The following is a 25,132-nucleotide window of genomic DNA, read 5'->3' on the forward strand; positions in this document are numbered from 1 at the left end:
GCCTTGAGCTCCAGGCTTTAAGGCCTCCTCAGAATGTGTGGGAGCACTTGAAACAGGAATGATGGTGTCAAGGCAGAATCAGCATCTTGTACTGGCTCCTAAACCAGTCCTAAGCCCCAGTAATTTCATGGACATTAACACTGCATTACTGTGTCCTCCCATGCAGTAATTTCTTGGTAACAAGGGGTTAAACTCAGTGTAATGAGCTGCAATAACAGAATCGAGGGTAGCAAAAAAAGCGGTTTTACCTTGTTTGATTTGCCCCTGTGCCGCATGGCTGGCCACGGGAGGGGGCGGCTTCACCTTGGCCATCTCGGGGGTGCCCGGCCGGGGTGGCCTAGATGGAGACACACATCAATGGCATCCATGCACCCACCCACCAACAACCAAACCGCACCAAACCCTGCACCCCAGAGGGCTCTGCCAGGCCACGGCAGCGCTCCCCCACCTGCTGGGCCCTTTCTTCATGTGCTCCCCGATGAAGGTGGCGTTGGTCATGCTCATGAGCGTGTTGGCCAGCGAGATGACGGACAGCAGGTGCTGCGTGGTGACGGCCCGTGACACGCCGTAGGTGCCCTTGCCCAGGCCCTCTGTCACCGACATCTTCCTGCCCGGCTCCTGCAGGGCCGCCCTGCCCACGGGCTGGTTGTAGCCGGGCAGCATCAGGGACATGTGGCCGCCCCGCGACAGGAGGCCGAAGGACACGGAGCAGTGCGGCTTCAGCATGCCCAGGCGCTCCAGGCACAGCTCGTCCAGCACCGAGTTGAGCCCCCAGGCGTGCAGGCAGGACATGAAGAGCTTGGCCGTGTCCATGGTCAGGTTGTACTCCAGCAGAGTCAGCGGCTTGGACTTGCTGGAGCGGTACTCCGGGTCGCCGTCCTCCCTCCTCTGCCTCGCCGCCTCCTCATCCTCGTCCTCGTCGTCCAGCAGGTGCTCCTTGATGTTCTCCTTGATGGTCTCCTTGACCTGCTGGAAGAGCACGGCGGCGCGCTTGCCGGCCAGGAAGGAGCCGCCCTTGTCGGCGGCGCCGGGCGCTCTCTGCGCGCTCTCCGGGGACGCGGCGCCCGCGCTGGGCCGCGCCGCCTCCTCCGTCAGCAGCTGGATGATCAGCGCCTCCACGTCGAAGAACAGCACGTGCACGTCCGGGTCCGTCACGTTCGTCTTGATGGCCTGCACCATCAGCGAGTTGTGCGAGTACTTGGGCAAATTCCCCTGGAACAGCAGGGCAGAGGGAATTCACCACAGAGCCGGGTCTGAAACACACCCACTACCCACAGAAACCCCACTGCCAGGTGTTCGTACATAAACAGAGCTCTCCAGGAGAGACACAAGCTCACACCTCCTTCTCCTGAACCCTGGGACAGTGTAGTTGTGTTCCAAGCAACAGCAATGTTGTTATTAAGCTTAAAACACATTCAATATTTGGAGGGTGAACTATGGAATCAATGTACGGCTTTGGGAAAGCAGCTGCTCAGAGTCACCCAGACCTGCAATTGCTGCACCCCTTGGTCACTCCCCTTCAGTCCATCTTCTTCCTCCCAAGGGGAAAAAAGGGAGGAGGCAGGGAATGAAGGGAAAAAAGCTGAAGCATGCCAGAAAGGAGACTGGAAACCAGAACATGATCATCAGCTTTGAAGCAATAATCTCCCTAAGCCCTTCATTCCCAGCACCCTCACTGCATGAGGAGCCCACACATAAAACCCTGCAGGAACAAATGCAACATTCCCAGTTCTGCCTGGATCCAGCAGCAGCAGCAGCAGAGACCCTGAGCAGACATTTTTTTAATGGAAACATGCTGGTGGTGCTCTAAGGAATGATCCCACCGCATCCCTCACAGATTTCTCTCCCAGCAGAAGGCACAGAAAGGGATGCGGGGAGAAGCTGGGAATGGAGCTCTGCTGCTCTCTGCTGGCCACAAGCTGTGCCAGGGGAGCTCTGGGCTGGATATGGGGAACAGCTCCTCATGGAACGGGCTGGCCAAACCCAGGGCAGGGGGGATTAAAGCTTGGACTTCATTTTAGAGGGCTTTTCCAGCCTAAAGCACTGCAGGATTCCAGATTCTGGAACCCAACCTGCAGAAAACCAGGGAGTAGGACACGAACAGCAACACGAACTGGGGAAGCACCATGTTTGTGTTGCTCTGGCTGAGAACCTGCTGGTTAAAACGACAGAAACTTCCCGTATTTCAGCTCTTTTTATGAACACAGCCCACACACCTTGTCGGAGGCCTCGGAGGCCAGCAGGTTGGTGGCCAGGGTCTGCAGCTTCTGGTGGGCCACGTTCTTGAGGGCGGCCAGGCTGCGGCGGGTCATGGCCTGCTTCAGGTTGACGGCGGGGTGGCTGAGCGCGTCCACGGCCGCCGGCACGGCCTCGTCACACGCGCTCAGGATCTCCACGGCCGTGATCCCCATCACACAGCGGTCCAGAGCCCCTGCAGCGGGGACAGGGACAGCTCAGCATCCACGTGGCACGGGCAGGGACACCTGGGGGGGACAGGTAACCTCTGTGCTTCAGCTGGGCTCTGAAAGGATGGAATTCCCTGTTCCCATGAGGGTCACAAACCCCCAGTGCGAAGCTCCTAACAGAAATGTGCCAAAGTGTTTGAATTCTCCCTCTGCTGGGGAAGGTGAAACAGGAAAGCCTTATACATACGATTGGCAGGCAAAAGATTGTGAGAATATGGGAACTATTAGGGAGATTGAAATGAAAGCAAGCTTTGAGATCCTTTAGTTACTGAACAACGGAAAAACAATGGTGTGGCTGGCTGAAGGTGATCCCCTTTTGATGGAACAACACCCTCTGCTTGCAGGCAGGTCCAAGAGTCAGAGCAGCCCCTACAGCTTGGCAGAAGGGCCCAAAGAGGAGTTTTTAGGGTTTAAAATGTAACACAGCATGGTAATGGAATGATTCTTATAGGCTGTATGCAAATGCTGTAGGATTTGTGTATTGTACTAGTGAGAATTAGAATATTCAGCACAGAAGAAGATTTATGGTATTGTAATGGGAACCTCGCTCTCTCATCCTCTTTCCCACTCTCTTTACTTCTCTGGGGCCTGCTCTGAGCTGTGCTGGCAGCTCCCAGCAGGGCCCTTTGCAATAAACCCCATGACCTGGCTCCAGAGACCTCTGGTCTCCATCCTACCCCCATCACCCCTACGTCCCTCAGTCAGCTCTGACAGCTCTAAGAGCAGATCTATATTTCTATATTTCAGATCCGTATTTCTATCCGTGAAAAGGAATCAGGATGTCTGAGCTCACCGGTGTCCATCTGCCAGACGTACACGGAGCCGTCGGAGCAGCCCACCACCAGGTAGTCATCAGCTGGCCTCCACTTGATCACCTGGATGGGGAACAGGTGCCGGGACGCCAGCATGATGCACTTCTTCTCCCTGAGGCTCAGCAGCCCCACCGAGTGATCGCTGGCCACAGAGCACACACAGTGCTGCACTCGGGCCTGGGGAGGGAAAGAGAAACACATTAATCATCGTGCAGAGTTGGTGTTGAAACCTTTATCCCACTGGGCTGAGCAGGGTGACCAAACTTAGGCATCTACACCACTGTTTAAAACTCACTGGGGTCACTGGGAACAGAATTCCCTGACCAGAGATTCCCATTATGAAGAGAAAATGGGTATTAAACCCCATTCTGCTAAGCAAACCGCAGAGTTTTCAGTCAATGTCACTTTGTTCATTAAATTCTATTTATTAAGTTTCAAGAGGCAAGATTGTCTCTAAACCCTATTTTTAATAGGTTTAATAAAGCCCCTATTTTCAACCCTTTACAGAATTAAAACATGGTGGAAAACCCATAAATGACAGAATAACCAAGCTCCTCTTTGTGAATCTCTTGCAGACTGGGTCAGTGATGCATCCCCAGCATTCCTTGTTGCATTCCCACTCTCGAGGAGCACTGAGGGTTGTCCTGGAGCACTCACACTGCAGTTTTCTGGTGGAACCAGCAGCTGGGTGATCTCTCCGCCGTGCACACAGAAGATATGTTTCATCTCTCCCGAGAAGATGTCCCAGATGATGACGGAGAAGTCCACCCCTCCCGAGATGAGGTACCTCTGGTCGTAGCGGGAGGACACCTGGTGAGGGTACAGCAGGCACGTCACCTTGTTCCGGTGGCCTCGCAGCGTCCTGTGAGGGGGCCAGCCTGCCAGGGGACAAAAGCACAGGAAAGAGAGGGAAATAGAGATTCAACAGACAACTGAATCTCTATTTCAAGTGTCTGTTCTGCACTCAGACCCCAAACTATGAAGGTAATGTCACATGGAACCCACACACCCAAGCACAGCACAGGGATCCCACCAGGAACCCTGGCAGGTTTCCCCACTGAGATTTATACTGGAACATCAGCACCCTGGAACAATCCTGGACAGCACATGATTGTGCTGCAGGGGGTTTTGAGATGCAGCAGCAGAGATGCTCTCTCACCTTATCTCTGCTCCTGCACCTCAAAAGCCCTGCAGAAACCCCCAAACTGACCTCTCCTGGCTGGGCAGCTGCAGGGACTGCCAGCACAGAGGGCACAGCAGGTTTGTGGGGTTCCTGCTGCTCCTGCATGCTGTATCTTGGTGCTCGCCCTGCAGCAGCTGCACGATGGCAGCAGGTCTGTGGGGCTGGTGCATTCCCAGCCGTGCACGGCCGTACCTCGGCGCAGCATGTGCTCGCCCTGCAGCAGCTGCACGATGGCGGTCTGCGTGGCGGGCACGATGACGATGCTGCCGTCCTCGCGGCCGCACACCAGGCGCCCGTGGGCCGGCATGTAGACGCTGGCGGTGACGCGCAGGGGCTCGCTGGCGTTGGCCACCATGCTCAGCTGGTCGATGATGCCCGCGGGCCGCGGGCTCAGCTGGTCAAAGGCCTCCTGCAGGGACCTGGACGTGGCTGCCGGCAGGCCTGGGACAGGAGGGGAATACAGGGATGAGCTGGGAGGGGCTACGAGATGCAATTGGGTGGTTAACGTCTCCCCAGCCCACTGTGGGATTCTCTACTGGGAATGGAGTCACTACAGTAATGCTAATTAAGATTTTGAGCATATCTGGTAAGGTGAAGTTACAATTCCTGCAAGGAGGTAACAATTAAACCCCAACTTTGTGATCTGTGGGAGAACCAGCATAGCTTTACCCAGCACAAACACGCAGAAAGCACCAAGCTCTGGCTATGACCGAGGCACCTTTTGCACCCTCATCCAGCACAAACACACAGAAAGCACCAAGCTCTGGCATGACCGAGGCACCTTTTGCACCCTCATCCAGCACAAACACACAGAAAGCACCAAGCTCTGGCATGACCGAGGCACCTTTTGCACCCTCCTGCTGGTCCAGGCTGTCGGGCACGCTCCAAATGCACAGCCTCCCCGAGGAGTCCCCTTGGATCAGGAGCCTGTAGGAGAACTCCCTCTGGCCACAGAAGAAGCGAGTCACTGGAGGGCATATCAGGAGCTGTTGGAAAGATAAGGAACCAGCTCAGAGCAGGCACAAAGCACGTGCCCAGCTCCAAGCTTCCCTCCTTTCAAAGCAGGACAAACCCAACTCAGCCCCTAAAGAGATGTACCTGTTTCTCTGCTCTGTCCAACACGCTGTACAGCAACGGTGGGATCAGGTTCTCCACTGCCTTCCCCACATCCCTGCGGAACGAATCGCTGGCTGGGAGGCAGCTGGGAGCACAGAAAGGACATAATACATTTATATTAATAACACTCCTTGCATTTAAAGAGTGATTCCCACAGCAGGACATGGGGGCTGCTCCCATCCTCAGGCTCTGATCACGTGAGGGCAAGGAAGGAGTTCCCACATGATTTATGTGGGAATACCCAAGATAAAACACTGTCACTACCCAGAACAATCACACCATGAAGATATCAGAAGGAAAGTCTTTGATTTTATTCCTGTCATTCTTAACTGCTTTGATGCCAAATTTTGAATTAATTTTATAGCTTTATATTTACACATCTTCCCTTACTGGACCAATATTTCAGTAGCTCTTCAAAAAACTAAATTCAAATCAATCCAAAATTAAACAAAGGGGGTATTTTTCTGTTGAGTACCTAGCTGGTAATTTATAGATGAAACTCTGTCCATCCTCTGTCCATACAATCACTTTATCAGCTGCCACAAAGTCCCCACCAGTCCAGGTCTGCTCGTTTTCACTGGGCACTGAACATAAGAGGGAATAATCTCCAGCATCAAAGACCTGAGAGGAAACAAAGTCTGGTTATTAACCAATTAATAAAACATTAAAATGCCCAGGGAGCAGCTGGTTTTGGGTTCAGTATCACAGAATCATGGAATGGTTTGGGTTGTTAAAGCCATTTAGGGCCATCTTGTTCCAAACCTCACCACGGGCAGAGATTTGGGTTAAATATCTAGGAACACATTAAATAGATATATATTTACAGTGAATATTTGAGTATTTCAGTGTAGGGGTACACTGAAGAGACTTGGATTAAGACATGGGAGCTCCATGAGGTTCAATGGGGTTCCTGAGGGAGGGGCTGTGCCTTACCCTCCAGTACTTGGAGCACACGACGAGGAGCGAGCGCTGCGTGAAGGCGCAGAAGGAGATGCTCTGGCAGTTCTCGCAGTAGATGGGCTTGGACTCCTCCTCAAACACCGGCGCGGTGTCCTGGGGCACACAGAGCCAGCCCTCAGCCCCTGCTCCCTGCCAGGCCCTCCTGCAGGGGCCAGGGGAACACCCACACCCTGCAGCAGGTTTATTCCGTGCCTCTCCTAAGCAGATCTGCAGAGCACGTGGTGTCCCCTCTGCGCCCTAATCCCCACGTTCCCCAGATTAGTGCTGCTGACCTTGCAGCAGGGAAGCACATCCCACTCCCAAAGACAAGGTGATTTTTTCCTTAGCTGATAAATGCATTTTACAAGAGGTTTCCCTGAAGAAAACCTTGATTTGCCCCTAAGATCTGGGGCAAATCTCCTTTAAAACTTTTTATTCATTAGTACCCAGGAAATAGCAAATAACAGGGAGCTGGAGATAATGCCATATAATGAATATTCCCAAAAATTGTATGGTCGGCTCAGCAAAACATTAACCCAAATTACTACATGGTACAAATAAAAAACAGAGTTGGGAAAATTGGACATAATCCTACACTTCATTTGGAAATCAGTTCTCTGAGAAGTATTAGGAATTCTGGTGGCAACTTAAACCAGTAAAGGAAACTCCAGTCAGTTATTTTCCACTGGAATAGGAAAAAGGCTATCAGCAGCAGAATATGAGGGACAGAACCCTCCATCCCAGCAGAAGTGCCACTACTGCAGCAGCCTGTGCCTACCTGCATGCGACTGACCTCCGAGGTGATGATCCAGACCTTGAGGATGCCAGTCACGGACACGGCCACCACAGTGTCCTCTGGGAAACACACAGTGAGCCTGAGGCACGGACAGCTCCCCACCTGGACTCCCAGGGAAGCTGGGGCTGCCCCTGGCAGTGCCCAAGGCCAGGCTGGATGCCGTGGGACGGTGGGAGCTGTGCCTGCCACGAGAAACAATCACCTTGTGTCCTGTTGGAGCGGATGACGGTCATGGAGCTGATCCAGTCGGGAGAGATCTTGGATATCAGAGAGTAGAGAACCTCCAGGCTGGTTGCATCCACCACCAGAATTTCAGGGTAGTGTCCATGGCACAGGAGCCTCCCTTCCCTCTGCGTGCCAACTGTGAACTGATAAAACTGCAGAGATGGGAGCAAACAGGGGTTAGAATCTGTGCAGGACAGGATTAACCCATCCTGGCCCCGAGGTGTGTTCCCAAACCCATCCTGGCCCCGAGGTGTGCTCCCAAACCCATCCTGGCCCTGAGGTGTGCTCCCAAACCCATCCTGGCCCCGAGGTGTGTTCCCAAACCCATCCTGGCCCCGAGGTGTGTTCCCAAACCCATCCTGGCCCCGAGGTGTGCTCCCAAACCCATCCTGGCCCCGAGGTGTGTTCCCAAACCCATCCTGGCCCCGAGGTGTGCTCCCAAACCCATCCTGGCCCCGAGGTGTGCTCCCAAACCCACCCTGCTGCCTGCAGAGCACGCTCCCCTCCCTGCCAGTGCTCCCAGTGCTCACCTGGATGCCCGTGTGTGCACAGGCCAGCTTGGTGAACTCGATGCACCTCCCATCATTCACATCCCACAGGCACATCTCCCTGGAACACAGGGAAAACACCACGTGGAAAACAGGCACTTCAAACCCTTCACACTGGGGGGACTTCACTGGAACCATTTATCAGGGATTAGCTCAGTTGTATTTAGAGAAACTCAAAATCAACTGGACTTTCCAGTCCTCATAAATCCACACAACCTCCTATTCCCTGTGAGAATAAATTACAGAACCTGAGCAGCTATTACCCCCTCCTACATGCTTTTACCATTTAACTGCTGCTCTCTGATTAATATATAAAACCAATCAAAAAGTAAATGTATTTGCTGAGGAATTTTATCTCGAGGATAAAATTCAAACACAGCATTGAATATATGGATAAACTGGGCACAAGTTCCCATTATTGCACATAACAAACACTTAGAAACTCACCCACTCTCTGATGCACTCACTATATATTGCTTTTCACTGGAAGCTGAGGCCTTGGATAAACAAGTAACTGAGGCTGTATGACCAAAGAGCAGAGCTCTGGGATTGATCTGGGAGCAGGGAAAGAAAACGGAGTCAAAATCACACAAATGACCACAACATCCATACCCCAGCTTCCTACTTCATGTGTTATATATGCATTCATATGTGCACACATGTTTAATTAACACAGCAGTGGATGGATCATCTTGGGAGACTTTCTGCTCCACACAGGAATAAGAATTTGGGGGGAAAATGCATTTTGCAAACTCCTCTCAATATTTACAAATCAAGAGCTGAATTTGGCTCAACTCAATTTAAATTGAGTTTGGCCAAATATAAAAGATTGTGTTGCACATTAACAGTTTTCCCCATAAATCCACAAATAAGGGGAGACCTCAGAGCCCCTTCCAGCGCCAAAAGGGGCTCCAAGAGAGCTGGAGAGGGGCTTGGGACAGGGAATAGAGTGCCAGGAAAAGGGGGAATGCCTTCCCACTGCCAGATGGGGTATCGGGAAGGAGCTCCTTTTCACAACACCATATTGAACAGCTCAATTAGAAACCAACTGGTTTAGAGCAGCTCCAAGAAATTGGATCGAGTTAAACAAGGTGCTGCTCCTGTAGGAAGCCCAAGAGGCAAACCCCCTCTGTGTAACCTGTGACAGTGCTGTGGGCAGGGCAGAGCGGCAGCACGGGGACAGGGAGCACAGCCTGGGGGAACGGTGCTGCATCACCTGCAGGTCAGGAGCCAGGTCCCAGAGGCAGATCTGCCCGTCGTGGCAGCCGGTGACGATGACGGAGCCGTCGACGAGCAGCAGGGAGGACACGCAGTGCGTGGGGGCGCGCCGGCCCCACAGCACGATGGGCAGCACCAGGCTGTTCCCGGCCATGGCCACCGCGCGCCTGCAACCCAACAGCGCGACAGCATCAGCAAGGCCTGCTCCCTGCCCTCAGGTGCCTGCCATCTTTTCCCCTCATGTTTCTACTATCCTGTCTCTTCCTGTCTCTGCTGTTCTGTCCCCTCATAGTTCCCAACCTTTTCCCCTCATGTTCCGTGCTCTTTTTCCCCTCAGGTTTCCCGCTCTTTTCCCCTCAGGTTTTCCGCCCTTTCCCCCTCACAATTCCCTGCTCTTTTTCCCTCATGTTCCCTGCTCTTTTTCCCTCACATTCCCTGCTCTTTTTCCCTCATGTTTTTGCCATCTTTTCCCCTCACATTCCCTGCTCTTTTTCCCTCATGTTCCCTGCTCTTTTTCCCTCATGTTTTTGCCATCTTTTCCCCTCATGTTTCTGCCATCTTGTCCCCTCCCATCTTTGCCATTCTGTCCCCTCATGTTTGCCACCATTTTCCCCTCACATTTGGGAGGTCCCAGGATGCAGCAGATGGGCAGCAGCAGACGGACAGACAGACATGATCCCCCTGGTATGAGACAATTTTGCTGTTTATTTAATTTATGAGGGTGTGGGGGGGGAAGGCTGCAGTCTGCCAAAATCCAAAATATTATCCTTTAAACCAAAAGGGAAAGGAGTAAAAATTGGGGGCCAAACAGCACATCCCTGTGCACACAAGGACTTTTGCCCAAATCCCTCTTTCTAGAGTAATTTTGAAGTTACAAATGTTTTAAACTCTGAGGCTGAAGCAGTTTTTGTACCCCTGATGTTGTTATGTCCCTGCTACACAGACATTCATATTGGAATATGGAATATCCTGCCTTAGGTGAAATCAACCTTGTATAATCCACTGACAAACTGGATGCTGGCCACTCTCCAGCAGGAAATGGGTCCAGCACTACCTTTACAGCAACATTTCGGATATTCTGAACATATTGACACAAAAAACACAGTGGAATTTCAGTTGTCCCTGGGCCAAAATGGTCTCAATGACTGGGAATAGCAACTCAAGTTGTGGCAATAAAACCCACTTGAGTTTGCACAAGATTTAAACCCCACAACAACCCTCTGTTTGTGGTAGCAACATTCCCAGCCTGCTCATGCTGTTAGAATGGAGGTTTTCTTATCGGTGAAAAGGTCCTGTTAAATTAATAACCAAACACTCCTTGTGGATTATCTTGTGGAGGTTTATGCTCTGAACTCACCCCGGCTCAAAGCAGAGCTCTGATTTAGAGGAGTATGAAATATGTGTGGTTTTGTGGATTTTTTATAGCTATATACACGTTCTCCTACCTTGAGTTTTCATGGGTCTGTAAACCTGTTTCACAGCACTTCAGAGGGAATAAATCTGAGTTATGACAGAAAAATTAGGGTCACTCTGAGCTGCACAACCTGTGCCAGCGGCCCTATCCATTCCAACAGGAATCCCTGTCATTTCTCATGCGTGTAAAAGCACAGGAGTTGTTACTCCATGTGATGAGCGCTGCCACCCTGGGCAGCCAGGGAACTGGAACGTGACTGTGTCTGTGGAAAAAGGGGGAAGGGAGCGAGCCAGGGCAGGGTAATGAATGGCTAAGGATTACACACGGCTCCCGGGAGGCTCCTGGCAAGGCAGGGATCAACTCTGGGGTTTCCACAAAATCCACATCACCAAATCACTGAGATCACGCCAAATGACCCTTCCCAGGCAAGCAGCTCATTTCGGGCAGCCCACTGGCCCCTCTTCATTAAAAGCTATTTAATTAAAGCTCGAGTGTAATGGTCAGGATCAATAAAGAGCAAAAATCCAGGCTTTCTGCACACTGCAAACCACACCTGGCCCTGCAGAGTTAATTGTTATGCAATGCTGGATCAATTGCTCTGTCTGGACCATCACAACACAGAAAGAGAAATTAATTCAGCATTTTAAACAAACCAAGAGCTACAATTAAAGCAGGCTTCATTTGCAGGGAAATCATCATAAAAATGGAATAAAAGCAGGAATAAAGTGTCCAGATGCAACAGACCAAAATGCAAATATAACAAGAACAAAACCACCCACACAAACATAAATACCCACTCAATTTTTGTGAGGAAACAAACCAGAAATGACTAAAGCAGAGCTGAAAAACACCAGTGAGCAACACAAAAACCCCTTCCCACGGCTCCCAGTTCAGGGAACAAGTCACAGTGTTCCTGTGTCACAGGGCTCTCCAAAACAGCTGCATTTTTAATAAAATACAGAAAGTCCCCTGCTAGGGGCCAGCATTGCTGCTTGATATCACGTATTTAACAATTCTGCATTTAGAGCCACTTCTGAACACTTCCTACCCACCCCACTCTGAATAAAGGGAATTTTCAAAAGGCACATACAGGAGGGCATTGCAACATACAAGAGCACTAACACACAACTAACCCTAAGAGATTTGGGATTTTCCATGCAGAAACCACATTACCAACCCCCTGACAGTCCCATTTCAAGCCCAGGTCTCAGAGTATTTCACAGCAAGGCTCTGGGAGAGAGAGGAAAAACAAAACTACCTCTTTCCTTCTAGTTTGTGACTGTGGCAACGCAAGGCCTTCATAAAAAACTTCCTTTTCAGGAAAAGCCACATCCTAATTCCCCAGGAATTTGGGTTCCAGAGCCCAGCCCCAGCACACACCAAGTGCAGCCCCTGGCAGCACCAAAATGCCTTTTTGTCTGAAAACAATCAATAATTCCATTTTTTGACATCAGTGATGACAAAGTACAGGAGCAAATCAGCACTGCCCCAGCGCCAAAGGGGCCCAAAAGCAGGCAGGGAATCGCTGCACACCAATTCCCACCACTCAGAACTGCCCCAAACCCTCTGGGTCCTGCAGAAAAGGGAACTTGGAAACACAAAATGGAGATGCCACAAGTACAATTCCTCCTGTGTCTCCATGGGGTAAATTTGTCTCTATCCACAAGTGCCAAAATCCTGGTTTTCCTCCCAAAACACAATGGAACAGATTATTGTTATTCCATGTACACAGATATACACACAACATCCTTGCATTTATTTCCTTCACCTGAAATTTTCTCACATAACACCTTGCAAATAATAAAACATAAATAATATAGAAATTCTATGCAGGGATGTGGGAAACACATAACAATATTGTACAATAAACAGAACAAATGCAGGGATGCAGAAAAACACCTTCCCAAAACCAGGATTTTAAAAAGTATTTTAACAGAAAGCAGTTATTTAAATGAGGAAAAGAATAAAAAAAAAAGTTAAATAATGTGTTAACCTGAGAGAACAATCCAGTGACTCTTTGAACTGCTCTGCTTGAAGGTGGGACTTAGGCACATTTAATCCCGGATCAGTTCCTATTTCAGTAAAGCCGCTAAACTGATTTTTCAAGTACAAGGAGTTAAACACTGAATCCAAGACTCCAACCCTTTTCAAGCTGTCTACCCAGAAATCCACACTGTGGATTTTTACAGAAAAGCCCCCAAACAAAACAAACCCATGGGGGGAAGAGGTAAAGCAAAACTAACCCCACCTCTGTTACACCAGAGCAGCTCTTCCCAAACATTTGTATTTCCATTGAGGAAAGAATTAATCACAGGATTTGTGTGCAATAATCTGCCCCCAAAATACTAATAAATAGCACTAAACAGTGTTAAATAGTAGAACATAGCTATGAACGGGCTATTTATGCATTTTGGGAAAATCTAATGATTTTAAATTTAATGATAGGTTAGACTTTCTAATTGTTACTTAGGGATAGAGAGAAGGGACCATTGAGGGAGGGAGAATACAATGAGAACACCTTCCCTGGGTATGCAGGAGCTTCCAAACCTAGAGAGAGAACAAAACACTAATTTGGGACACGAGAGTGGAGTTAATTAACACCTTCGGAAGCCACTTGCAGGTTTTCCTGGTGCTTAATTTGATGACACACTGAAGCCACTGTAATTTTTCCTGTTTCGAACTGTCACCAAGGGCAGTTATCCAAGGCAGCTGGAGCACCCCAAATCCCACCCCTGGGTGCCAAGAGCACCGCCTCTGGCACGGGAAAGAGAAATAAACCCGGGCAAGGCTGCGAGGTAGCAAAAAATCGGCATTAAAAGGCATTTAACCCCCCAGAGAATCCATTCCTGCCAGGAGCCTCTCCGTTAGCAGCGATGGAAACCTCCATCCATCCATTAAGAACCCGGTGCTCGCTTTGAGGTGAGGCCTGACGGAATCCCAAACCCCATCCTGCTCCGTTACCGCTGTCCCGGGATCCCTGGCTCCCTGGGCTCCGGCCCAGCCGGGTGTCGGTCCCGGCCCGCCCGGGTCCCCGCGCCTGCCGCTGCCGCAGCTACAGCGCTCCCGGCGCAGGGGATGCTGCGGGGCCTGCGGAGCGCCGCGGGCTCGCCCCGCGCTCCCGCCGGCAGCGAGCCGCTCTCCCGCCCCGGTCCCTGTCGCACCTGCTCGGTGCCGGTGCCGGGGGCCGTCCCGGCCCGCAGGTGTCCCGGGCGCCGCGGCCCCGCCGCGCTCGGTGCGGCAGCGGCCGGATGACGGCGCGTCACGTGACGCTGGCGCAAAGCCCCGGCCGGCGCGCGTGACGGCAAAGCGCCGCCGCCGTGGAAACCGCCGGGTGACGCTGAGGGAGCGCAGGGAACCCACCGGTGATTACTTGCTTTAAAAATTAATTCATTGGTTAGCGATTACTGCGAGGCTTTTGAATTACAACAGGCGAGAGTAAAGTGCTGGGGATATTCCTGGTGTTTAGCAGGAAAAACGGAATTATGAGGCATCTTGAAGTGACATGAAGTGGCCCTCAGGGATGTTCTCCTGAGGGGCTGGGGGCCTGCAGGAAAGGGTGTGCTGCTCATGGTTCTAAAGTACGTTGGGAAGTTGTCAGGAATGACGCTGCAAATTGTGTCGGAGAAAGTCCTGGATTTAATTTTGGTTTTATTTTGTGGTTGTTACAAGCACTTATGTCTTATTCCCCCCCTTTTGGCTTCAGTGTTTATTTCACAATTCTTTTCCGTATCGCGACGGCGCGACTTTATTAAAAAGCATAATTTCAGTAAGGTGACAAAAATTTACATCAGTCATCCCCATAACGTCACCAAAAAACGAGTTGATGACGAGACTAGTACTGAAGTTTTATTTTGGTATTTAAAATCGCGACTCCCTTCGCAAAATTCCCGCGCTTGCCCTTTCCCAAAATGGCCGCCAGGGGGCGCCCTCACGGCCTGCCCGTTCTCAAAATGGCGGCCGGGGGCATCACTGCCCGTTCCCAAAATGGCGGCCGGTGACGTCACTGGGTCCCGCACTGCCCTACCCCAAGATGGCGGCCGGGAGGGAGCGGAGCGGGGCGGCCGCGCCTGCGCCCGTGCCAGCGGTGCATGCCGGGCGTCCTGCCCGCCGTGACGCTGCACATCGCACCCGGCACCGCCACCGGGGCCCGCGGCCATGGCGGGCGTGAAGGTGATCGCCAACGACACCGAGTTCCAGCCCGAGCTGAGCGCCGCCGGCTCCCGCCTGGCCGTGGTGAAATTCACCATGAGGGGGTGAGTGAGGGCGGGGGGCGGCTCCTGCGCGCCCGTTCCGTCTCAGGCTCCGGGAAAGGCTCCGCTCTTGCCGTGTTTTTATTCGGGCTTCCCCGGCGCGGTTTGCAGCGTGAGGGGCGCTCCGGAACGCGTCAGTGCAATCGCAGCATCAGCGCCTTTCTAAGTTCCGTGATTTTTAACACAATGTTCCGAGATCCTGGGATAAATTCCCGTTTTTCCCGCCGAACCCACTGCCCGCGGACCCGCCATCCCTCAGGCGCTCTGAGGGAGCAGGGGCTGCGCTGGTTTAAAGCCCCGTTAAAGGGCAGGAAAGTGATGGGAACAAGGCACGGACAGCACTAAAAACAACTTAAAACTTGCAAAAACATCTTTTGCCCCATAAAACTTGCCTTGATCCGCACCCCATTTGCCCGGGACATGTAGATTATCCCTTTTCCACTTCTCAGCAGGGAGGTGCGACTGTGATGAAATCGAGATGAATTTGTTACCAAATAAACCTCGATATCTGAATTATCCCCGTTAATTTGTGAATTTAGGGAGAATAGTGATAATCTCAGGGGTTTGGGGGTTCATAGGGCACCTCATTATTTTGTGGCTGCTGCCTCTTAGTTATGGGTGGTTTTTTGCCAATTTTCTGCGTTGGGGTTTTTTTATTCCACTTTTCGTTTCTCTTTCTCAGTGAGAAACTCCCTTTACAGGAATTGGTGCAGCTGAGCACTTCCTACACTTTTGGTGACGCAGAATAAATTAAAAATACACATTTTCATCCAAAGCAATGCTATTAAATCAAAAGAAACCAACTCTGTCCTCCCAGGACCAAATAAATATGGGAATAACTGGTTATAGCTGTAAATGAGATTTGTTATGGGAACAATTTGATACGTGTTGACCATTAAATATTTAAGTTGTGTGTAAATATAATTTTTTCCCAGGATGGGCTAAAGATATGAATTTTTGGTTAGTAGTATTTTCCCTTTGTAACACTTTGTTGAGCAGGACTGTGGTAAAAATGCTGCAAATAAAGACAATAAATTGCAGGTTCCCAAATGTCATAGTTCATTGTATCAGCAGCGGGCAGCCAGGCAGAGGGGCTGCTTTTACAGCAGGATGTCGGGAGGAGCAGGAACATTCCGATTCCATTTGGGGCAGGCACTGACAAAGAATCCAGGCATGGAATTCATGGAAGTGTCGCTTTGCCCACAGGTGCGGCCCTTGCCTGCGGATCGCGCCCGCCTTCAACGCCCTGAGCAACAAATACCCACAGGCGACCTTCCTGGAGGTGGACGTGCACCAGTGCCAGGTGTGTGCCCCAGAACCTTCCTGCTGCCCGGGGATGGGCACAGGGGACAGGGAGGGCACAGGGGCCCTGCAGTGACTGCTCCCAAACTAGGAGAACAAATCCCTGCCAGGGAAGTATCCCTGCTGTGCTGCCCTGCCTTGGAGCAGTGTGAAAGCACAGAAATTCATTGATCCTCAGCCCCACATAGATATTGCGCACAGCACTAGGGGGAATTAAATAAATTTTAAAAATGAAATAAATGGGTTTATTGGTGGGACTGGGTAGCTCCCAGTGGTGCAGGTGAGACTGCCTGAAGCACTAATTGGGACTCACATCTGCTCCCAGGGCACGGCTGCCACCAACAACATCTCAGCAACGCCCACGTTCCTGTTCTTCCGGAACAAGGTGCGCATTGACCAGTACCAGGGAGCAGATGCTGTGGGCCTGGAGGACAAAATCAAACAGCACCTGGAGAACGATCCTGGCAACAGCGAGGACACTGACATCCCTAAAGGATATGTGAGTAGCTCCCCAGAGCTTTGTTGTGTAGCTCAAGTGTTAAAACAAATTACTTGAAGTCAAATAATTGGGTTTTAGGCAGAGCTGCCTAAGGACATGTAAATGTTGACATATACACATTTCCTAAGAATGAAGAATGTCCCTAGTCATAAAAAACATTTTGTGTGCCGTGCTGTGGCTGTCCCAGCTGTGAGCAGCTGTACTCTCTGTCCCCAGATGGATCTGCTGCCCTTCATCAACAAGGCTGGCTGCGAGTGCCTCAACGAGAGCGACGAGCACGGCTTCGAGAACTGCCTGCGCAAGGACTCCTCCTACCTGGAGTCCGACTGCGACGAGCAGGTGTGCTGCACGGGGACAGGGCTGCACGGGGACAGGGCTGCACGGGGACAGGGGTGCACGGGGACAGGGGTGCACGTGGGACAGGGCTGCACGGGGACAGGGGTGCACAGGGACAGGGCTGCACGGGGACAGGGCTGCACGGGGACAGGGGTGCACGGGGACAGGGGTGCACGTGGGACAGGGCTGCACGGGGACAGGGGTGCACGGGGACAGGGGTGCACAGGGACAGGGCTGCACGGGGACAGGGCTGCACGGGGACAGGGGTGCACAGGGACAGGGCTGCACGGGGACAGGGGTGCACGTGGGACAGGGGTGTATGTGGGCAGGGGCTGCACGGGGATCCAAGGGGCTTCTCCTGAGGGGCTGGGGGCCTGCAGGAAAGGGAGTGCTGCCCATGTATGCAGGGATGTTCTCCTGCAGGCTCCCAAGGTTTCCACCCTGCGAATGCCCAGGCACGGGGCAGTAAAGGCCCAGGATGGGTGGAACAGGGGAAGTGAGCCCAGCCTTTTATTCCAGAGCTGCCCTATCCCTGTCTCCTGTGCTGGCTTGGTTCCAAGTGCACAAACCAGTGTGTAATTTTGGTTTTTTCCCTCCACAGCTGCTCATCACTGTAGCTTTTAGTCAGCCTGTCAAGCTTTACTCTATGAAGCTGCAGGGGCCAGACAATGGTGAGTGATACACATAGAACTATTTATTGTTGATTGATGGACAAAGATCAGAGTTTGACACACAAATCAGTTTATTATAGATACACAAAGTATTTCCTAGATTTTGGTACACAAAGAGTACTGATACACAAATCAAAATGTTTATTATAGATTCATACACAAAGTATTTCTTATAGTTTGATACACAAAGAGAAGTATTTATATTGATACAAGTATTAATTATAGACTGATACACAAATAGAAATATTTATTATAGATTGATACGCACAGAAGTATTTTTATAGATTGATACACATTTGCAAGTATTTATTATATATTGATGCACACATACAAATGTTTATTATGGATTGATGCACACAGAAGTATTTATTGATTATAGATTGTAGTAGATTGATACATAAATAAAGTATTTATTATAGGTGGATACACACATAGAAGTATTTCTTATAGATTGATACACAAATAGCAATATTTGTTATAGATTGATACACAAATAGAAGTATTTCACAAATATTGATACACAGATAGAAACAGAAATGTTTCTTAGAGTTTGATACACAAATTATTTATTGTAGTTTGATACACAAATAGAAATATTTATTATAGGTGGATGCACACATAGAAATATTTATTATAAATTGATAAATAAAGTATTTCTTAGAGTGTGATGCACACAGATTTATTGTTGATTTATACACAAATAGAAATATTTATTACAGATTGATACACAAATAAAGTATTGTAGTTTGATACACAAATAGCAATATTTATTATAGGTGGATGCACACATAGAAGTATTTATTACAGATTGATACACAAATAAAGTATTTCTTATAGTTTAATGCACACATAGATTTATTATAGATTGATTCACAAATATTTACTATAGTTTGATATGCAAATAAAATATTTATTATAGATTGATACACACATAGAAGCATTTATTATAAATTGAGACACAATTCATTGTAGTTTAATACACCAAATAGAGATATTTGTTATAGGTTGATGCACAAAGAAGTATTACACATTGATGCACAACAAGAAATATTTATTATAGATTGTTACACAAATATTTACTATAGTTTGATACACAAATAGAAATATTTATTATAGGTTGATACACACATAGAAGTGTTTATTATAGATTAATACACAAATTATTTATTGCAGTTTGATACACACAGAAATATTTATTATAGGTGGATACACAAATAGAAATATTTATTACAGATTGATGCACACATAGAATTATTTATTGTAGATTGATACATAAATAGAAATATTTTTATAGGTGGATACACACATAAAGTATTTATTGTAGTTTAATGCACAAATATTTACTATAGTTTGATACACAATAGAAATATTTATTATAGGTGGATATACAAACATAGAAGTATTTCTTACAGCTTGATGCACAAATAAAGTATTTCTTATTATTTGATGCACACAGATTTATTATAGATTGATACATCAATAGAAATATTTGTTATAGATTAATACACAAATATTTACTACAGTTTGATACACAGATAGAAGTGTTTATTGCAGTTTGATACATAAATAGAAATATTTAATATAGATTGATGCACAAATTATTTATTGCAGTTTGATACACAAAAAGAAGCATTTCTTATAGATACAAATAACTATTATAGTTTGATACACAAAATGAAGTATTTACTATAGATTGATACAGAAATAGCAGATATATACTATAGTTTGGTACCCAGGTAGAAGTGTTTATTATAGATTGACACACAAATAAAGTATTTACTATAGATTGATACACAAATATTTCCTACAGTCTAATACACAAATACAATATTTATTGTGGTTTGGTACACAAATAGAAGTGTTCATAGTTTGGTAGCCTGGAGAGAGACACCTGGATTCAATTCCAGGCCAGAGTGAGATCCACTGAAATCTTCCCCATATTTTACAGTAAACCAGCAGCCACTGTGCAGTGTGTGCAATCTCCTGGCTGGGTTCTGCCATTTCTGGGGACTGTAATTCCCAATCCCTCTGTGTATCCCAGGGCAGGGCAACAAATCCCTCCCTGGGACTGTAATTCCCATTGCCTGTGTGTCCCAGGCCCCAAATCCATCCCTGGGACTGTAATTCCCATTGCCTGTGTGTGTCCCAGGCCCCAAATCCATCCCTGGGACTGTAATTCCCATTGCCTGTGTGTCCCAGGCCCCAAATCCCTCCCTGGGACTGTAATTCCCATTGCCTGTGTGTGTCCCAGGCCCCAAATCCATCCCTGGGACTGTAATTCCCATTGCCTGTGTGTCCCAGGCCCCAAATCCATCCCTGGGACTGTAATTCCCAATCCCTGTGTGTGTCCCAGGCCCCAAATCCATCCCTGGGACTGTAATTCCCATTCCCTGTGTCCCAGGGCAGGGCCCCAAGTCCATCCCTGGGACTGTAATTCCCATTGCCTGTGTGTGTCCAGGGCCCCAAATCCATCCCTGGGACTGTAATTCCCATTCCCTGTGTCCCAGGGCAGGGCCCCAAGTCCATCCCTGGGACTGTAATTCCCAATCCCTGTGTGTGTCCCAGGCCCCAAGTCCATCCCTGGGACTGTAATTCCCATTGCCTGTGTGTGTCCCGGGCCCCAAATCCATCCCTGGGACTGTAATTCCCATTGCCTGTGTGTGTCCCAGGCCCCAAGTCCATCCCTGGGACTGTAATTCCCATTGCCTGTGTGTATCCCAGGCCCCAAATCCATCCCTGGGACTGTAATTCCCATTGCCTGTGTGTGTCCCAGGCCCCAAATCCATCCCTGGGACTGTAATTCCCATTGCCTGTGAGTGTCCCAGGCCCCAAATCCATCCCTGGGACTGTAATTCCCATTGCCTGTGTGTGTCCCAGGCCCCAAATCCATCCCTGGGACTGTAATTCCCATTGCCTGTGTGTGTCCCAGGGCCACAAATCCATCCCTGGGACTGTAATTCCCATTGCCTGTGTGTGTCCCAGGCCCCAAGTCCATCCCTGGGACTGTAATTCCCATTGCCTGTGTGTGTCCCAGGGCCCCAAATCCATCCCTGGGACTGTAATTCCCATTGCCTGTGTGTGTCCCAGGCCCCAAATCCATCCCTGGGACTGTAATTCCCAATCCCTGTGTGTGTCCCAGGCCCCAAATCCATCCCTGGGACTGTAATTCCCATTGCCTGTGTGTGTCCCAGGCCCCAAATCCATCCCTGGGACTGTAATTCCCATTGCCTGTGTGTCCAGGGCCCCAAATCCATCCCTGGGACTGTAATTCCCATTGCCTGTGTGTCCCAGGGCAGGGTCCCAAATCCATCCCTGGGACTGTAATTCCCATTGCCTGTGTGTGTCCAGGGCCCCAAATCCATCCCTGGGACTGTAATTCCCATTGCCTGTGTGTCTCCCAGGCCCCAAATCCATCCCTGGGACTGTAATTCCCATTGCCTGTGTGTCCCAGGGCAGGGCCCCAAATCCATCCCTGGGACTGTAATTCCCATTGCCTGTGTGTGTCCCAGGCCCCAAATCCATCCCTGGGACTGTAATTCCCATTCCCTGTGTCCCAGGGCCCAAATCCATCCCTGGGACTGTAATTCCCATTGCCTGTGTGTGTCCCAGGCCCCAAATCCATCCCTGGGACTGTAATTCCCATTGCCTGTGTGTCCCAGGGCAGGGCCCCAAATCCATCCCTGGGACTGTAATTCCCATTGCCTGTGTGTCCCAGGGCAGGGCCCCAAATCCATCCCTGGGACTGTAATTCCCATTGCCTGTGTGTGTCCCAGGGCCCCAAATCCATCCCTGGGACTGTAATTCCCATTGCCTGTGTGTCCCAGGGCCCCAAATCCATCCCTGGGACTGTAATTCCCATTGCCTGTGTGTCCCAGGGCAGGGCCCCAAATCCATCCCTGGGACTGTAATTCCCATTGCCTGTGTGTGTCCCAGGGCCCCAAATCCATCCCTGGGACTGTAATTCCCATTGCCTGTGTGTCCCAGGGCCCCAAATCCATCCCTGGGACTGTAATTCCCATTGCCTGTGTGTGTCCCAGGCCCCAAATCCATCCCTGGGACTGTAATTCCCATTGCCTGTGTGTGTCCCAGGGCAGGGCCCCAAATCCATCCCTGGGACTGTAATTCCCATTGCCTGTGTGTGTCCCGGGCCCCAAATCCATCCCTGGGACTGTAATTCCCATTGCCTGTGTGTGTCCAGGGCCCCAAATCCATCCTTGGGACTGTAATTCCCATTGCCTGTGTGTGTCCCAGGCCCCAAATCCATCCCTGGGACTGTAATTCCCACTCCCTGTGTGTCCCAGGGCAGGGCCCCAAATCCATCAAGATTTTCATCAACCTGCCGCGCTCCATGGACTTTGAGGAGGCCGAGCGCAGCGAGCCCACGCAGGCGCTGCAGCTGGGCCCCGAGGACATCAGGGAGGATGGCATCGTGCAGCTGCGCTACGTCAAGTTCCAGAATGTCAACAGTGTCACTGTGAGTGCCACCAGCGCCGGGAATGTCACTGCTGTGATGTTGCTCACTCTCTGTCAGAGCCCTGCCAGCCTGGGGCTGTGGGGAATCCCAGCTGGGGGTTACAGGCTGCCAGGAAACAGCGCTGCTCTCTGAATCGTTGCTAAATAGGAGACTGAGATGTGTGTAATGGAAATAAAGGTGTGATATGGTCAGCTCCCACATCTGGAGCAGCTGGAAGAGATGGGATGAGGTGTGCAAATGCCAGAACCCAGCACATCCCTCTGTCCTGAGCAGCCAGGACCCCTGCCAGGGGCTCAGGGCCCAAAACACGTGTGGGTTTGTTTATGACCCATGGAGCAAATTCCCAACCTCAGGTGAAGATCTGCAAGTCAGGACAAATTAAACAGAATAATAGTGAAGTTATCACAAGGCAGAAAAGTTGATTTTAAGGGTTTTGGCATGGCAAGATGGAGGGAACTGAACTTTCTCCTTCTCCTTCTTGGCCTCCATCTTCTGCTGTGATGGTGGCACTTTTAAATTGGTTTAGAGTAGAAGCTCACTGTCTAACACAGGTGATAGGTATTGGAAAATAATTGTAAATATTGTACATGTAGTTTTTAGTATAAAGACATAACAGAGAGTGCCTGGAACTGTCCTGCTGGACAAGAAAAAGAATTTTCTAGATAAGATCCAATAAACAACCTTGAGAGCCCTGACTCCTTCTTCAAGCTGGGAAAAAGACTTTGGAACTTTTCTCAAAGTCACTCTGACAAGTAGAGATCCCCACAGCAAGGATCTGACTCCATGGTTCAGAAGGCTAATTTATTATTTTATGATGTATATATTATTAAAACTATAGTAAAATAATAGAAGGATTTAATCAGAAAGCTGGCAAGGAATAGAAAGGAATGAGAATAAAATCTTGTGATTGTCCATTCATTCGAAACAACCACATCAGACCAATCACAGATGCACCTGTTGCATTGCACAGCAGCACATAATTATTCATTTTGTTCCTGAGGCCTCTCAGAAAAAAATCCTGGCAAAAGCATTGTTCAGAAATTAAAATCTGAAATTAAAATCTAAAAGTTAAAATCTGAAATTTTAAAAGTCCTTCTTTTGGCTTTTCCCCGTGGCAGTTGTTTGTGCAGTCCAATCATGGTGACGAAGAGACGACGAGAATCACATATTTCACATTTATTGGCACTCCAGTGCAGGCCACCAACATGAACGACTTCAAACGAGTGAGCCCCTTGCTTTGATTCTTTATTTTTAAATAAAGTAGTTTATTTCATTTATTTTTAATTTAAAATAAACTGCTTCAGTATTTATGGTACACAGGTTTTCAGCAGGTTAAAAGCACTAACACCAACATGACACCTACATTAACTGCTTAGTTCTTAGCAGCAAAACTAAAATTTAATTTTTTTTTTTAACTAAAACTTCATTTCTCTCCTGCTAATAAGTTAATAAAGGAATTTTACAGCTTTTCCTGCCTTTCCCTGCCACTCAAGATCATTAAAAATCATTCTGCTGTTCTAAAATAAACGCAGATTTTAGACCTCCCTCATTCTCCCAGACTGGAAACACTGGCTGCCAGTGATTCTTCTTTTCCCTTTTTTTTTTTTGCCTTTTCCCATATTTTCCCTTTTTTCTCCTCTTTTTTCTACTTTTCCCTTTTTTTTGCCTATTTATTCCCATTTCTCCTCTCACTTTTCCCCAAAATCCCTTTTTTTTTTGCTCAGCTCCCACATGTGGAGCAGCTGTAGGTATTAGTGCAGGGATGACATGAAAATCCCTTTTTCTCCTGCTTTCTACTTTTCCCTTTAATTTGCCTATTTATTTCCATTGTTCTCCAAAATCCCCATTTTCCTCCATGTTTTCTCCTTTCTCCTAATTTTTCTGCCTTTTTTCTCCTTTTTTTTCCATTTTCCTCTACATAACCATTTTCCATCTGTAACATACTTCATTTTTTCCCCCCAAATTACCGTTTTTTCCTTATAAAATTCCTGTTTAATCCCAAAATCCCATACAATGGGGATATTGGGGCAGGAAAAAAAGGAATTTTTGGGAAAAAAGGGAATTTTGGGGGGAAAAAAGCGAATTTTGATGGGCATAGAAGGGAGTTTTGGGGACAAGAAAAGGGAGCTTTGCGGGGCAGGGAAATTGAGCATTTTGGGGGGGAAATGGGGATTTTTGGGGGGGAAAAAAGTGAATTTTTGGCAAAGAAGGTTGACTGTGCTGTTTCCTCCTGCAGGTAGTGGGCAAGAAGGGAGAGAGCCACTAGGAAGCCGTGGCAAGCCTAGTTTCATTCTCCATTCCTGGATAAGTGCTGCCATAAGCAGGGACTGTCCCTTTGATTTGCTGCCATTCCCAATAAATCATTGCTTTAGCTGGAGCACCTTCCTCGTCTCCTCCTCCTCCTCCTCCTCCTGTTTCTCCTCCTGCTGCTGGATTTGTAAATAAAACCGCTGACTTTTGCCAAGGTGCATTTTCTTATTGCAGGAAGGACCTGAGGCTGTCCCAGGCTGCTGAGAGCTCACAGGGCACCTGCAAGTAAGCTCAGAGTTTGTTTGCACTGTTACCCCACACACTGTAGCTTCAGTCCCTAAAAATCAGTGTAGAATTATTCTGGTCATTTATTTCATTTATGACATTTTTAGGGTGCATTCCCCCACATTTCTGCACAGCAGGAACCCCTCGGGTTCATCCCCTACAAATCAGGGCACAGGAAACAGATTGTAGCATTATTCAATTTATTTATCTTATTCATGACCTTTATTTGTATGCATTTATTTGTTTTGGTACACAAAGAGAAGTATTAAGGTAGGTGGACACAAAATATTTATTATAGTTTGATACACAAATAGAAATATTTATTCTAGATTGATACACAGATAAAGTA

At 48.9% G+C, this 25,132-nt stretch overlaps 2 protein-coding genes across 4 annotated transcripts in view; one reads left to right on the forward strand and one right to left on the reverse strand.

Annotated features, from left to right (window-relative positions):
- The window catches only part of WDR7 (WD repeat domain 7), a 36,079-nt gene extending 22,141 nt beyond the window's left edge, over positions 1-13,938 (reverse strand). For both annotated transcript variants that reach the window (XM_054293334.1, XM_054293332.1), the window contains exons 1-16: positions 13,878-13,938; positions 9,301-9,469; positions 8,532-8,638; positions 8,067-8,145; positions 7,514-7,688; positions 7,294-7,370; positions 6,510-6,629; positions 6,052-6,197; positions 5,559-5,661; positions 5,305-5,446; positions 4,653-4,901; positions 3,935-4,155; positions 3,259-3,454; positions 2,217-2,431; positions 449-1,212; positions 249-337 (exon numbers count right to left, since the gene is read on the reverse strand). In XM_054293334.1, coding sequence (XP_054149309.1) covers positions 249-337; positions 449-1,212; positions 2,217-2,431; positions 3,259-3,454; positions 3,935-4,155; positions 4,653-4,901; positions 5,305-5,446; positions 5,559-5,661; positions 6,052-6,197; positions 6,510-6,629; positions 7,294-7,370; positions 7,514-7,688; positions 8,067-8,145; positions 8,532-8,638; positions 9,301-9,456 — 2,839 coding nt within the window. In that variant the 5' untranslated portion in view covers positions 9,457-9,469; positions 13,878-13,938. The remainder of the gene's footprint in view (positions 1-248; positions 338-448; positions 1,213-2,216; positions 2,432-3,258; positions 3,455-3,934; positions 4,156-4,652; positions 4,902-5,304; positions 5,447-5,558; positions 5,662-6,051; positions 6,198-6,509; positions 6,630-7,293; positions 7,371-7,513; positions 7,689-8,066; positions 8,146-8,531; positions 8,639-9,300; positions 9,470-13,877) is intronic.
- An 879-nt stretch (positions 13,939-14,817) lies between these two features.
- TXNL1 (thioredoxin like 1) lies at positions 14,818-24,758 on the forward strand. Of its 2 annotated transcripts, XM_054293328.1 has the most exons (8): positions 14,818-14,969; positions 16,173-16,269; positions 16,594-16,767; positions 16,984-17,106; positions 17,705-17,774; positions 22,076-22,248; positions 23,367-23,471; positions 24,485-24,758. In XM_054293328.1, exons 1-8 carry the CDS (start codon positions 14,872-14,874, stop codon positions 24,512-24,514), a joined length of 870 nt encoding a protein of 289 aa, XP_054149303.1. In that variant the 5' UTR covers positions 14,818-14,871; the 3' UTR covers positions 24,515-24,758. The 2 variants fall into 2 exon arrangements, with proteins under 2 accessions (XP_054149303.1, XP_054149304.1); XM_054293329.1 differs by lacking the exons at positions 22,076-22,248; positions 23,367-23,471; positions 24,485-24,758 and adding an exon at positions 20,176-20,373.
- Positions 24,759-25,132: the final 374 nt, after the last annotated feature.

Source organism: Melozone crissalis, unplaced genomic scaffold (assembly GCF_028551555.1).
Source record: "Melozone crissalis strain CALT ecotype California unplaced genomic scaffold, PUWL_Pcris_2 ptg000136l_1, whole genome shotgun sequence".
In the NCBI taxonomy this organism is placed as follows: Eukaryota; Metazoa; Chordata; class Aves; order Passeriformes; family Passerellidae; genus Melozone; species Melozone crissalis.